Source organism: Rhinopithecus roxellana, chromosome 3 (genome assembly GCF_007565055.1).
Source record: "Rhinopithecus roxellana isolate Shanxi Qingling chromosome 3, ASM756505v1, whole genome shotgun sequence".
Lineage (NCBI taxonomy): Eukaryota > Metazoa > Chordata > Mammalia > Primates > Cercopithecidae > Rhinopithecus > Rhinopithecus roxellana.
In genome coordinates this window covers 117,587,673-117,603,600 of record NC_044551.1, presented here as the reverse complement: position 1 = coordinate 117,603,600, position 15,928 = coordinate 117,587,673, and the positions used below count along the sequence as shown (strand labels likewise).

At 39.7% G+C, this 15,928-nt stretch overlaps 1 protein-coding gene across 2 annotated transcripts in view; it reads left to right on the top strand.

The window, feature by feature from the left end:
• The first annotated feature begins 3,750 nt into the window (after positions 1–3,750).
• CHSY3 (chondroitin sulfate synthase 3) overlaps positions 3,751–15,928 on the top strand; it is a 291,038-nt gene continuing 278,860 nt past the window's right edge. For both annotated transcript variants that reach the window (XM_010381565.2, XM_030927993.1), the window contains exons 1-2: positions 3,751–5,080; positions 7,527–7,810. In XM_010381565.2, the coding sequence (XP_010379867.1) occupies positions 4,279–5,080; positions 7,527–7,810 (1,086 nt within the window). In that variant the 5' untranslated portion in view covers positions 3,751–4,278. The remainder of the gene's footprint in view (positions 5,081–7,526; positions 7,811–15,928) is intronic.

Sequence of the window (15,928 nt, the reverse complement as noted above, 5' to 3'; positions counted from 1 at the left end):
AACCCTTATATCCAATTGAAATTTTTTTCTTAAATTATTCCTATAACTTATTACTTAATGTTGTGAAAATAAAGTGAGTTCTTGATAGAGATTTCCCAGAAAATTACCTCCTGTAAAAATCATGTATCTTCAGAACAAAAGTGAGTACAAGAAAATTACTTTACTGACTTTGGAAAATTCCCACAAATAAGGACAGGAATCTCAATACATATAAAATTAAATTTATATAAAAATCTTTTCCCAAAGCTTCTACTTATTACAAATAAGGAAAGGGGTAGACGCTGTGCAGGAAGAACAAAAAAGAGGCTTGTTTTTTCCCTTCTATTCTAAAGTGATGGGGTCACTTCAATAAAGATTTCAATGTTTTATCTAATTCTACCCTTGTCCCACTCTGGTTTATTTTCTCCCCATAGGAGCTAGAACGATCCTTGTAAACAATAAATAAAAACCAGATCACTACTCTACACAACAGCTTCATTGTCACTTGGAATAAAAGCCAAAGTCTTTATGAATGTCCTCAAGGATCTATATATGCACTGTCCAATATGGTAGTCCCTAACCACTTGTGTCTATTGAACATTGGAAATGTGGCTAGTTTGAATTCAGATGTGCTATAAGTGGAGAGCACAAAATGGTTTTGAAAAATTAGTATCAATAAAAATAATGTAAAATATCTCCTGATATTTTGGATATATTAAGTTGAATAAAAAGTATTAAAATCAATTTCATCTGTTTTTAAATGAGGCTTCTAGAAAAAAACTAAATTATATGTCTTGCATTTGTGGCTCACATTATAATTCTATTCAGCACTGACCTAAATTATCAACCAGTCATCCTCTCCCTCCTTTTTCCAATCTACTTTGGCCTCTGCTGCTTCTCAATATAACATGTCTGTGTCAAAGACTTGTGTTAGCTACTCCTTCTCCTTGAAAAATATTATTTCAGATATCTTCAGGATTAGTTTCCTCACTTTTTGCTGTTCTCTGCTAAAATTATCAGACAGAACTTTCCTGACCTATCAGTTTTAAGTGGCCTCACCCAACACATAATACAGTCACTATCCTTCTCTATTTTTTAAATAAACACTTATACCAACATATTACATGTATTTATTTCTTTATATGTAAAAATACTTCATATACACACATGCATGTGTGTGTGTGTGTTTGTACCCATGAAGTCAGGTCTTTTTTTGTTTACTTCTGTTTCTCAGCAATAGTGTCTGCCTTACAGTAGATACTAAATAAGTATCTGTTAAATAAATGAAAAGATGAAATGTAATAAAAATGAGATGATAGATACCATGAGAGAGAGGTTTTAGCATGAGGGAAGGGATTGGAAAAGAGGAGAACATTTGCCAAGCATCTACAATGAACTAAACATTATGCTAAGGACTTCATATAGTATATTAATAAAGCCTCACAGAAATGAATTTACAAATGAGAAATCCAAAACTTAGAGAATTTTTATAACTTGCCCAAGGTCACTTGCCTTATATGTAACATCACTTCAATGACTTTCATTTTATTTGAATATTTTCTAGTGTCTTCCCTGATGCCCAGACTAAATTAGATGCTCTTATAAATATTCTCAGAGTACTCTGTATTTCTGTTCATATCATTTATCACCATTGTAATTCATTTCATAGTGTGATGTTTAATGTCTGTCTTCTTCAATGCACTATAAGTTTCATGATGGGAAGCACTGAATAGTTTGTTGACATCTCCATGTTCAGAGCCTTCCACCTTGTCTAATGTTTAATCTCTAATATACACTTGTTGAATAAATGAATGAAATTAACTTTCTCCCCAAATATTTCAAGCATTTGATGAATGGGTTAGTTATGCCCAATGAGAATTCATGATTTTGTAGATCAACTACATGAATGGCATCCATTACCATAAAGCCCAGTTGAATACTGCAGGGCAGAGGGTACTGGTGTGTAGGTGGATTTATTTGTCCTTCACTGTTGACCATATGCAATAGGAAATCCTCTGGAAATGTGCTGTCCTACATGGTAACCCCTAGCCACATGTGGCTATTTAAATAAAAAGTAATTAAAATTAAATAAAATGAAAATTCATTTTGTCAATCACACTAGTCACCTTTCAATGCTCCATAATTTTATGTGGCTACTGTCTTATCAGAACGAATAAAAAAAATTTCCATTATAGTGAAAGTTCTATTGAATAGTACTATTCTAGAAATTTTAAAACGGCTTTGGGAAGATATATTTTTAAATCAGAAGGGGTCTGTTTGAATAGCTTTGTATTCTAACTAAACTTCAACTTTGAGAGAGTCCAATAATCTGTATTCCCAAGTGTCTCTGGGCAAAACCTAGACATGGAAAAGGAGCTTCATTGTCCAGCAGATGAAACATTTAGTCAGACGTGCTCATGCACAGCCAGTGACCGGTGTGGAAAGGACCATTCCTCCAAGGACTCCAGGCAGGCCTAGTGTTCCAGGGACGCTGCCAGCACCTCGCTGGATCGAGCCATTATGTCTAATGCCATTCAATACCATCCCTTTGCGTTTGATGTCTAAAACAGAAGACTGAAATTTGAAGAGAAGGAAGGGCTTGGGATGCCACAAGCACCCCAGACTATAGCTTTATGCACAACCTTTAGAGAGAAATTTGTTAATGCTCCCTTCTTCAAAATGTCATATACCTTCAGGTAATTTCTTCCTAACCTAACTAAGTCACAATGATTTTGGCCAATACAGCTTAACTTTTTTGAGATTCTGTTGCTGGAGAACCTTCATCCCTCATTGGAGAGGTAAAATTTTCCTGTCTTTGCCTTAGAAAATAAAACGGTTCATAGGCAAGAACAAAAATCGTATCTTCCATTTTATTTTTTGATTAAGTTCACTTATTTTGTGGAGGTAAGACTTTCTTTCCTTTGGATCTTCAGGGTATTGGCCCTGTGAATGTGTGCCCATTTCTCCACTATTTGACAGTCCCACTGAGCCAATCTTCTACCAAGACTGAAAACAGACCATGGTTCTCATTTCTAGAACAGCTGTCATCAGGAAAGCCGAGGGGGAGACCATTAGGCAGCCTCACATTTTCCAACTCAACAGGTGGACATGGGATTTTTACGTTCTTTGGGGATTAAACCCCCAGTCACCATCATCTCCCTCAGCCTTTCAGGGTAAGTATTTCCAATCCCTCAGAGATTTTCTTAGGAGAGACTCCAAACGACAATGGTACTTCTGTGATGGACTGAGGAGAGCTGGTGGAGGATGCAGGTAGGAGGGAAGTTAGGCTGGGAGGAGAGGTGCTGGGATGGGACGTTGGGTTTCCTGACAAGTGACCGAGTAGAGAGAGAAGGCTCGGAGGCGCAGCGGTAAGAACAACGTGGAAAGGACGGAAAACGCGAAGAGTGGCGCCCTGGCAGACCTGGGGCGGGGCAGAGTGGGAAGGGTCACTCCAGGACGTACCGGGCTATGGGCCGGGGGAGGAGAGCCCGGAGGGACAGCAACGAACTTAGTGGGGGCTCCCGGACCCGAGCTCCGCCGATGAGGTCAGCGGAGCCTAGGCGCCGGGAGGAGGCCAGTAGAGCCCCCAGACACGAGTGTCGGGAGGCCAGCGGAGGGGCGGGACGGGACGGGAAATGGGACGAAGAGCAAGAGCTAGGGGAGGAGGGAAGAGGGGGCGTCGGCGCTGCAACAGCCGGAGGCGGCCCGACAGGGATCGTTTCCTTCCGGAGAGGAGGCCGGCTCTGGACTGAGGCGCGGACGGGGGGCGTCCAAGGGCGGGTGACGGGGAAATACCGCGGCCCGCGCTTCCCTCCGGCTGGCAGCGGTGCCGCCTGCGGCTCCTCCTCCGGGCCAGCTCGGAGCCCGGCGGCGGGGGGAGCGGGAGGCGGGAGCGAGGGCGGGGGCTCGGGAAGAAGAGAGGAGGGAGGGCCCAGGCGCGCCAGTGACAGGGTGGCAGCCTAGGAGCGGACGCTTTGCCGCCGCCGCTGCTGCTCCTCCTCCTCCTGCAGCTCCTCTCGCTGCCGCCGCCGCCGCCACCGTCGCCGCCGGGAGAAGTTTCACTCCCGACCCTCGCTCGGAGCCCCGGCCCAGAGCCTGAGCGAGAGCCCAGCAGGCAGCTGCAGCCCGCGGCGGTCGAAGCGTCCGCGGCGCTCAGACCTCTAGCCGGTGTCGGCGCCTAGGCGGCGGGCTGCGGCCGGGGCTGGGGGCGCAAAGGCGGAGGAGGGGCGGGTGTGAGCCGCGGAACCCGCGTGCCGCGCCGCGGCAGCCCAGCGAGCGTCAGCGCCCGGGGCAGCCGCGATGGCTGTGCGCTCCCGCCGCCCGTGGATGAGCGTGGCATTAGGGCTGGTACTGGGCTTCACCGCCGCGTCCTGGCTCATCGCCCCCAGGGTGGCTGAGCTGAGCGAGAGGAAGAGACGCGGCTCCAGCCTCTGCTCCTACTACAGTCGCTCCGCGGCTGGCCCCGGCGCCGGCGCTCAGCAGCCGCTCCTCCAGCTCCAGTCCCGGCCACGGCAGGAGCAGTCGCCGCCCCCCGCGCGCCAGGAGCTCCAGGGGCCACCGCTGCCCGAGGCAGCCCCCGGGATCACCAGTTTTCGAAGCAGCCCCTGGCAGCAGCCACCTCTGCTGCAGCAGCGGCGGCGAGGACGCGAGCCTGAGGGTGCGACGGGGCTTCCCGGTGCTCCAGCGGCCGAGGGGGAACCCGAGGAGGAGGACGGGGGCGCGGCTGGGCAGCGGAGAGGCGGCCGGCCAGGGAGTAGCCACAACGGCAGCGGGGACGGGGGCGCTGCCGCCCCGAGCGCCCGACCCCGGGACTTCCTATACGTGGGGGTGATGACCGCGCAGAAGTACCTGGGCAGCCGCGCGCTGGCCGCGCAGCGAACCTGGGCGCGTTTCATCCCCGGCCGCGTGGAGTTCTTTTCCAGCCAGCAGCCCCCCAACGCCGGCCAGCCCCCGCCACCCCTGCCTGTCATCGCGCTGCCGGGTGTGGACGACTCCTATCCTCCCCAGAAAAAGTCCTTCATGATGATCAAGTACATGCACGACCACTACCTGGACAAGTATGAGTGGTTCATGCGCGCCGACGACGATGTCTACATCAAAGGTGACCTCCCTGCGCCGGCTTTCCAGCCTGCCTGCCTCCCCGACTCCTTTCTCTGTTAACTGGCCCTAGCCCCTGCCCAGCCCCTCCGCTGCTTCTCTGCCAGCACGTGCTCCCGGCTCCCACAGGCCCTGGCCCGCCCTCCCCACCCCTTGCATCCGCCCATAATTCGTAGCCCGTTCCTCGTCTTCTGCAATCTGGACCCTTCTCACACCTGCCTGGCTTTATTCGCCTTCCTCACTTGCTGTTTTCGGTGCCGCCTCGCGCTTGTCTCTCAGTCTTTACCGTGTGGGAGAGGTTAGAAAAGGGATCTTAGAGCTAAACCAAAGGCCATTCCCACTCTGCCCTCCTCTGAAAGCCCTTGCTGATGGTAGTTTCCCCAATCGGTCCAGAGGGGCGTGGTCTTTGGTGCAGGAAGGGAAGACGGAGGATGCTGGCCACAACCAGTCTGGAGATCCAGTGTTCTTGCTTTGAATCTTGCTCTTTTGTTTAAACTGGATCTAGCGCACTTTTTAAACTGCTCAGATTGAGGAATCATCTTCACTCTCCGGGACCCTTTCCTATGTGTTCCCTTCCCTTTGGCTCAACTCTCCACACACTGGGAGTCCCTGGCCATCCCCACCGCCCTAGCGCGCTGCTCCTTCCAGCCACTACAGTGCAGTACCAAGCGGTCCCCCATCCCCCTGCCACACCTCAATAGAACCCTGAGAGGATGGGCATATTGTAAGGAATTGGTGGTGGGGAAGAAGAGGAAAGCACCCACTGATAAGCCAGACCCCGGGAACAGCAGACCGTACTAGCACACACTAGTACTGGTTCCTTTCCAGTGCATTTTGGTGGCCGCGGTGATAAGCAGAGGCTGGAAGTTCTTCCCAGAACCACAGGCAGCCACAGCAAGAAAAAACTTTTTTGTCAGTTTAAAAGAGGCGCGGTCTTTTTCCCGGAATGTGGGCGGCTCTGGACAGAGAATTTCTAAACTCAGCGGATCAAAGTTCTTTAGGTCACAGAAGTGAATCTTTCCAGTCCAGCCAGTTGCAGAGATGGGGAGGAACGCAAGGGAAGCAGCAGGGTTGTACAGAATGAGGTTTCTCTGAGCTTTCCACATTTCCTAGCTTCTTGGTCAAAGGGGGGCAGCCCTTCCTTATTTTATGCCTCTACTCCTAGCCTTGTTGCTTTCTCCTGATTCAGATAGTACTTTTCACATAATGCAAGAAAAACAAACAAAAAGCCAAACAATAAACCCTAACTGTCACATTTTGGCACAAGGAATTAGTGTAATCATAGTAACTAGAGATCTCTTGGGTTTGGATTGGAAGGAGGGAAGTCACTCTAGAGCTGGTTGGAATAGCAAATACTGATAATTGGATACAAAAATAAATAATGGTCCCATTACATTTTTAACAGTGATATTTAGGATTGACTCAAAGAAAAAAGCTTCCTCTACTTTAAGTTCCTTGTCTTGGATGTGTCAAAATTTCAAAGGTTTCCTGGCAGAAGTTTGCCACACTTTGCAGAGAATTTATAAAATGCATCAACAGCACCTACTTCTTTCATTTGTTTTAATAGTTTGAAAGATTGTCCTTCAGAACATTAAAATGACATATTATTTCAATTTCTATTAAGAATGAAATGTGTTTTGTATTAAGAACCCAATAATAGCTGAAACTCATTGAGATACAAGGGGCAAGGCGTGGGATCAAGATAATGACTGCAGATGCTGTGCTCATCAAAAATGGCAGTAAAGATGCTGACTGGGAATATGAAGAAGGTGACTCTCTACTTATTCCAGTGTATCACTTAGAATACCAAGTGCTTCTGAACTGTTTTACCTGCAAAATTTTATTTTTAAAAGTTTTTTTCTGAACTTACAAACTACAAGTGAAACCAATTACACTAATTTTTGGCAAACTTTTTTTTCTAAAAAGGTGCCTTCTCAAATTAAATTTCAAGACAGGTTTGATTCAAACACCCTCCAAAACTGTGTGGGTTGCATATGACTGAAGTTTAGTTAATGGCAAAACACCGAACTAAACCAATTATGAGTAAAAAATAATTATTAGGTATCAACAGTCAGCCAAAACAATGCTAAATACCATTATTTAATATTGTTTTATATTCCTGGGAACTTTTCGTTACTTCAAATATACTGAGAAACCTGTCTTTACTTTCCTTGTCATTATTTCACCTTTTACAGAAAATTGGTGATTGTCAGAGCTGTTAAGGTTTTTCAGTGACCTTAACCAGAAGCTGATATAATTTCAATATGTTTTAATAAATATGTATTAGTGTTTTCAAAATAATAGAATATTGGAAGAGGTTTTTTTCTCCTGTTCAATTGTGTAAGACTGAGGAGTTTAAGCACAATGTTTAAAGTTCTGTCCCTTACCTTGTACATTATAAGTGATTACGAAATAAGGAGACATAGTAATTGTTGCCTTTCTTTTTGTAGGTGATAAGTTAGAAGAGTTTCTTAGATCACTAAACAGCAGTAAGCCTCTCTACCTGGGGCAGACTGGCCTGGGGAATATTGAAGAGCTTGGAAAGCTGGGACTGGAGCCTGGGGAGAACTTCTGTATGGGAGGACCTGGCATGATCTTTAGCCGAGAAGTTCTCAGGAGGATGGTGCCACATATTGGTGAATGCCTTAGAGAAATGTACACGACTCACGAGGATGTGGAAGTAGGAAGATGCGTTCGCCGTTTTGGTGGGACTCAGTGTGTCTGGTCTTATGAGGTAAGCCTTGAGCTGTGATGAAAATGTTCACATAGTACATGTATATGCCTTTTTATAATCTAGGGCAGCAGTTCTATTCATTGTCTCTGTATCTTTGTATCTACTTGAAAGTGATAGTAGCAGCCCTTTGGGGATACAAGAGTGGGAAATAACTTTCTCATTAGGTGTCAGGGCCTGTCTGAGACTTTGTTATTAGCATGCCCCTTAACTTCAAGCAGTGGCCTATACTTATGGCCACATCTCTGGAACATTCTTATATCCTCCTCTGCTTGATGTATTGGTGCTTATATACATGTGAATCTATTTCTCTTCTCTAACAAGGGTGTAATTTTACTCTCTTCAGCTGTAGCCTTTAGCATTTGGTAGTGTGCCTTTTTATTTTATTTTATTTTTGGTTAGGTGTGTAATGGCATCTCTTTGTTTTTAAATGGTTAAAATCTGAAGTTTCTTTGGATATTTTCCAGTGGAAATTTAACATATTTTTAAAGGTATTAGAAAAGTAAACTCATAGTGTATCACTTATGGTAGATGTATTCACAAAATTCCAATCACTGTATTTCCTTAGGCATATAAAAGGAATGAGTTGTCTGAAAAAAAAGCAGAAGTTTAAATGGTGTTCAGTAGCTGCTTAGTATTTTTGACAGATTCCCTAAAATTTGATTATGTCTATTCTTATGCTATTTTCTGAAGAGGAATAATTATTTAAATAATCTTAGCTATTTATTTGTTGCCGTGATCATTTTTATGAAATACTTTGAGATTTTTTCCTTCAGAAATTGATTTTAAAATGTAATAACATTTTATTTAAAATACACTTCCTAATAGATAATTTTTATAAAAATTTATTTAACATTAAAATAATGTATTGTCTTTAGTATAGTTTGGTTTTCAAGTAGTTGGAATTTAGTATTATTTTAGCTACCGAGTGCACAGCTTTGTAAATTATATCTTAACTCCTTTGCTTATGTTTTCAAATTTTTCATGTCACTTAGTATAGAAGACACATTTTATGGAAATATGTTCCCTGTGAAGTCACTGTATACACAGTTTCATTTGTTTTTCTTGTAAGTGTAGTCTCCCTTTAGTTAATTTTGCTTTCTCTTTTATGCTTTATGGTATTTATACTTTGGGGACATATTTTATACATTACAGAAAGTAAAAATTATTAGTCATTTGAAATAGGCATGAAAATTTAAAATGATTATGTTGCTAATTTATTTTGATAATAAAAATGGTAATTTGTAAAAACCATCCTACAACTACCCTTTAGGATAAAAATTTATGTAAAAACATTACAGTTTAGAGACAGGTCATCTAGAATAAACTCAATAAAATATTTCTTCCTTTGTTATAAAACCAAGTAAAAGACAAAAATATTTAATAAAGAGAACATATTCAGTTGATTTTGTTTATATACTGTTATTATTTTGCAGATATTTACTTTACATGGATAAGTAAAAACATATCATTTGTATGGATAAGTAAAAAAATCTCATCTGTAGTTAACAATATAGATGGGAAATTATTGTGTTTTATGTGATACTTTATTACCTTAATATAATATGTAAAATTTTAACCAAGATAGTGTTTAAACATTCCTCTTTTCAAGTTCTCATTGATTCTGCTATGAAGGCCTAGTCTTTACCTAGCATTCCATTCCTTCATGTTCAAGAGAGTAAGATATGCACAAAATTGGGAGCTCAAAAATTGATTTAATATTTTATTTATAATATAGGCCTTTGTCCTGGTTAAAGTGAAGTTATATCATAGATGTGCACCCTGTCTGTTAGAATAAGTGCAATCTTAGATCCTTTTATTAACTGATGTAAGAGGAAACAAAAGAGATTCCAAGTCTTACAGGCTGTAACCTGGTGAATACAACACTTTCAGTAACTTTTCATAATACATTTGAATTTAGACTGACACCTGACCATCACCGACTTATGAATCTGTATAAAACTAAACTAATAATCTCAACATGTTTTCCTAGCATTAGAAAATGTTTTCTAGATAAGTACTGTTGACTTTATGTTTTTCTAAGCTATTATATAGAATTTACTTTGTTTTGGGATTTCAGTCTTTAAAGGAACTTTTTAAACAGTATTAATTTAAAGGACGCATTGATTTAATTCTAATACAAAGTCTCAAAAGTCTTACGTAGAGAAGTGACGGTAAATTTTATTACCAAGAGATATGTGAAAAAGCATTGTTAGCAAAACTAGTGAGGATATATATACAAAGAAATGATATCTAAATTTTAATACTAGAATGTGTTCTGTGTTTCATGAGACACCTAAGTAGGTAACTTGGGGCACAGATAAACGGGGTATAACATTCACAGATGCCATACTTCACTTTCTAATTTGGATTTTATGTTAGTGGAAATGGTGTCCGTGTACGATACTGTTCATATTATATAGAAAGATTGGTCTATTCTACTCCAGGTTGGCATTTTCAAAGGTGAGATTTTACATCTGCTCATTAAAAAAGCTATGAAATTGATCATTACGTTTTTCCCATAGTTCTTTTTAAAAGCACTATCTGCAATAGAATTTTCGTAAAATTTTAAATTTCCTTTATCTATACCTTTCACAAATTTTAGAGTATTTTTTTGTTTGTTTGTTTATCCTTCTAATAAAAGTTCTTTCAGAGTTGAGAGTCCTGTTAAGACAGCATGTTCATGATTTTTGAGTTTGAATAGATCAAATGTTCATGATAGAATGTCATCTTTTAAAAATGGTGAACACGCTTGCAGATCTTTTAAAAAGAGAATTGAAAGAATTATTAAATAAAATATATAATTGTTAGTTTCCCTTGAATATAAGTTATATTTTTTATAAAATCCAGGAATGAAGCTTCCAGTATTATTCTTAACTGCTAAACTGAAATTACTTTCTCTGTGTTTGTATGTACCATTAAAAATATATTGTAAAAGAGAAAGAGAGAGAAAGGTGATGGGGGGATTCGAACTGGGGTTTGAGCCACCATTTTAACATTTACTAGTTTAATTGTCTTTCGCAGGTTACTTCTTTAAGTCTTGTGTGATTCAACTGAAAGTGGAGTTTGTGGGCCGGGCGCGGTGGCTCAAGCCTGTAATCCCAGCACTTTGGGAGGCCGAGACGGGCGGATCAGGAGGTCAGGAGATCGAGACCATCCTGACTAAAACGGTGAAACCCCGTCTCTACTAAAAAATACAAAAATCTAGCCGGGCGAGTTGGCGGGCGCTTGTAGTCCCAGCTACTCTGGAGGCTGAGGCAGGAGAATGGCGTAAACCCAGGAGGCGGAGCTTGCAGTGAGCCGAGATCGCGCCACTGCACTCCAGCCTGGGCGACAGAGCAAGACTCCGTCTCAAAAAAAAAAAAAAAAAAAAAAAAAAGAAAGTGGAGTTTGTAAGAGTATTTATCTCATACATTTCAGGAAAGATTAGGTGAAATGATCCATGTAAAGCCCTTAGGGTAGTGTCTGGCACATGGTACATTTTCAATAGATGTTAGTTTTTATTGTTCTAATGTTATAGATATCACGTACTGTATTATACAACGTGGATTCATATATTTCACGTAATAATTATTAGTAATGGATGGGTGATTCATTTACATCAAAAAGGTCAAAATAAAAAATGAATTCTCAGAGAGTTAAGCTTTTTTTGGTAAAGAATACGAAACCAGTATGTTGCAGTATTTTAGAAATATGAGCAATTCAGCATTAGTGAAACTTACTGTGCAATGTAGACACCTGTTTTAAAAATGCATTACAAATATTTGTTTCAGTCTTTACACCTAATATGTATAAGATATATATAACTGAATTTGAGGATGTTGTGTGGAAAATATTACCTAACAAATTATTATTTAATATACATATGTAAAGAATCCCAAACAGATATACGTAAGGAAAAATATTACTGTATAGATTTCTAAATTGATTGCCAGAACAATGGCCACCTTTTTTGAGTTTCTCTGGCATCTTCAGTAGGGAAGGAAGTGAATAGTCTCTCATTCTCCAGTCAACTCATGAACACCCGGGGGCTTGCCTCTCAAGGCAGTGGGAACCTCCTCCCGGTGTACCTCAGGTCTTTGAAGTAATGATCTGCAGCTTCCCGCCTTTCTCACAATAAGGCCCAGGTGGTCTGAGGAAGTCTGTCTTGCTTGTTGGTCTCTTGCTCTTTTTCTCTGTCTTTTCTGCTCACTTTTTCTATTTCCTTCCACTTGAGTGATAAATTTCAAATGTATTTTGATATGTACTGCTTTTCATCAGGTTCCTAGTAAATTAATGTGCTCATAAAGGCCAACCTAGGTATCTTAAAAGATCACAGGATGTGCACCCAGACCGCAGTAGATCGCAGTTAGGGCTCCAACATGGCCTGACCTGTTCAGAATAAAGAGGCCTTTGGTTGAGAGTGAGCCTTACACAGACTGGTTCTTTGTGTGCCTGTGATCACTGGAGAGTCTAAATTGAGATTCTCCCTTTCCCACCTGGGATTGAGGCATCTTGTTTTCAGGCCATATGGCAGATGTTAATAATCAACAGACTTCATGGGATACCTCAAACTTTATAAGCAAAGATTACTAACTGAATGAAGCATGCATGCTCATGAAGAAGTCATTCTATTCTATTCACTCTGCAAGTGTTAGAATTTATTGGCCTCTCCTGTTGGCAAAGATCACACTTTGGTTGAGCTCTATCTTGGCTACTGCTTTTCTAGAGCTGCAATCTGGCAGTTTGGGAGGCTGCATATGGCTCTTAAACATTGTTTGGCACATAGAGTATTTTAAGGTTTTTGTTTTTGTTTTTGTTTTTTTACATCTTTAGCAGAGGCAGGCAATCTACAGTTCCTTTCATGTCCTGTTATTGTCTGTAAGACTCTTCCTGCACGTTTATTTTCCCTTCCTGGCTTATATAGGCATAAAAGTTTTGATCTTTTGAACTGGACAATTCACATATTGCAAGTTTCATGATAATATTCTCTAGAAAATGAAGTGATTTTCCAGTGATACTGAGAGGTATATTTTAAATATTTTAATTTATGGAAGAGTTAATATGTTACAAATTTGGCCATTAAAATTGTATTATTATATAACATAGTTACATTTTGTTATAGATATGTTTTTAGTAAATAACAAAAATATTCTCACTGTTAAAAATTATTTATACATCCATGTTCATTTTGTGTATTAGCAGAACTGAAAGTTTTGTTTTTGATTTTGTTTTTAACAAGATCACTTATATTCAAATCATAAAATAATTTTAATTCTGATGGTTATTCTCCCTTTGAAGGAGTTTTGCATTTCTTCTAAGAGTCAGCTTAAGAATAGTTTGTATTTATCATTTTAATGTTTGCACTAAAATAGAGCCAAAGAAGATATCAGTTTCATTCAATTAAATGTTATTTCAAAGACAACAGAGTTCTATGTTGGTAAAAATATTTCTCTGTAGTTTTAAAAATTATTTCATAAGACTAACTAGATTTTTATTAGATCTTAAAGTGATAATTTTACACTAGAATGTTTTATGTTCAATCTTAGTTCCTTAAAGTCTGTAAACACCCTAGGAAATTACATTATTTCACAAAAGGATATGTTCTGGCAGTGTTTTCCTGAGCTTGTAAGTAGTATCAGAAAGCTGTACCATAAGAAACTGAACTATCAATAAGTTCTTAATAACGAATTTTTAAGGTTAAAATATCTGTGTTATTCTTACAGGGCTGCTGCACATCCTTCTTAGCTTCCTATTCCATATACGTTTCCCTCTTTTTTTTTTTTTTTTTTTTGGACACAGTTTCACTCTTGTCGTTTAGGCTGGAGTGCAATGGTATGATCATGGCTCACTGCAACCTCCCCTGCCCAGGTTCAAGTGATTCTCCTGCCTCAGCCTCCAGAGTAGCTGGTATTACAGACATGCACCACCACGCCCAGCTAACTTTATATTTTTTTAGTAGAGATGGGGTTTCTCCATGTTGGTCAGGCTGGCCTTGAACTCCCGACCTCAGGTGATCTGCCTGCCTTGGCCTCCCAAAGTGATGGGATTACAGGCATGAGCCACTGCACCCGGCCAAATGTCCCTCTTTTCTAATGTTGATTTTACTCAATCATGAACATGTTTATGTCCCCAAAGTATATTCATATATATGAAAAATATAAAGCAGGGATTTTTATTTAAAATTCAGTCTTTCAAAATCTTTTCTTGGTCTGATTCAGTCACAATTTAGTTTTTAACTTTACTAAAAGTAGTAAGCTTCTCACACCTACTCTTCCCACTCCCATCCCACTTGTCAGATGAAATCATCATGCATTGATTTTGTAAAACTTCTTCCACACTGTTTTCTTCATTATACAAAATAAAATTGCATTCTGAGTTGATGGAAAAGCATGATATGGTAAGCATTGTAGGCTTAGATAGTTCATTTTTATCACTAACTGGTGTCTTATCACCTAAATTGTGACAATTTATGCTTTCCAAGAAGATGATTTCCTACAATTATGAAAAATGTTAAGTTTGGAAGATGCCTGCAGGCAATTTGAAGTAAGCTCTATGATAACAAAAATACTCATATTAATTTAAAAACTTTGAATATTCTTTCTCTTTAATTGATCACAAACATTCTAACGTCCTGAAATAATTCCAGGTCAGTTTCCTACTTTCCCATTCTTTGTCTTGGTCTCCAAAAAGCTATGCTTTGGGAAACATTTATTTTAGTCTCTTTTCTATCTAGTGAATGATGCTGAAATTACAGAGAAATATATTCTATTATATAAGTATATTACATTTAAGTTTTATCATAGCATGTTATTTTTGCACAAAGATATAGCTGTTAATCAGGCGTTTCAGTTAAAAAATTCATTGAAATTAGAAACAAAATCAGCTTACTGCGTTACATGAGTAATTATTTGATATTATTGAACCACAAGAAAACCTACATAAACTGAAAAATTGAGGAGTTGCAGTTCTTCACATTTCTAATGTTGTCTTAAATACTGTCCTAACCATTAAACAACATTCTAGTTGAGGCTTAACTACATATAAATCAGTTTGAGTCATGATATGTGTTTAAAGATACTCTCTCTTGGAAACTATATAACAAGTTTCTATATAACTATATATAGTTATATAGAAACTATATAACAAGTTTCTAAATTAACTGAATCAAAATAACATGTTTTTAAAAAATAAGTAGGCACAATTTTGGAAGTAACAGATGAATGAAATGTATTTATTAATTTTTTGAGATTTAAAAAGTTTTACTCAACCTTTGTAATTTTGAAAGCTATGCTCATCATTCTTCACAGTCAGTGGTATCTGAACATCTCATTATCTCTTTCAATTTCATTAATTTTTATTGCAAAGCTATTTGTTTATTTGTAGTTTCTGTGTCTCAAAAAGTGGTGATTTAAAGAAATATACATATTAATATAAATATTGTATAGTAAAATAAAAATAAAATGTGAAGAAATAAGAGAAAAGTGTGCAGAAAATTTGATAAAAGCATAAAGATACATGTTGAGTTCCTGTTTTCCTGGCATGAAAGAGAACTCTAACTTCTTTTGATACTGAGACCTGAGAAATCTCCCCCGGCGAACAGAAGGAAGTTGTGAGGGATGTAGCAGATCACATCCTTAGCACTACTTCTATAAGTAGAATAGCATGGTTTAATTTGGATGTTCCTTAATAATTCCCTCAATAGAAGCCAGGGCTACAGCTCAAAAGGGCAAATCTACAAAAGAAATTCAACTTAGAGACAATGCAGTTATGGTCATAGTGTACTATTATTTGGTTCCTTGCTTGATTTTATTGTAAAATTTAGAATACTCTTCAAAGAGCCCTTAAAGGCTGTTATGTCTCACTCAAATGTTTTATATTAGGTTATCCAACAGGAAGTCTGAGATATGCATATTCTCTGGTGAAAACCCAAAGTGTGGCTATTGTGTTGTTGATTAACGGCAGATCTATAGTTGTGCTTTGCTAATCAAGAGGAGGGTAGATATTAAATATACCAACCACAGATGGAGGAAACCAACCAGCTAAGGACAGGATGGCCCCCTAAACTGAGCACAGAAGAGGTTCAGAGAATTCCAAACAGCTTGGCTTAGAAATGTGGTCACTTAGCTACTGAGATGATTA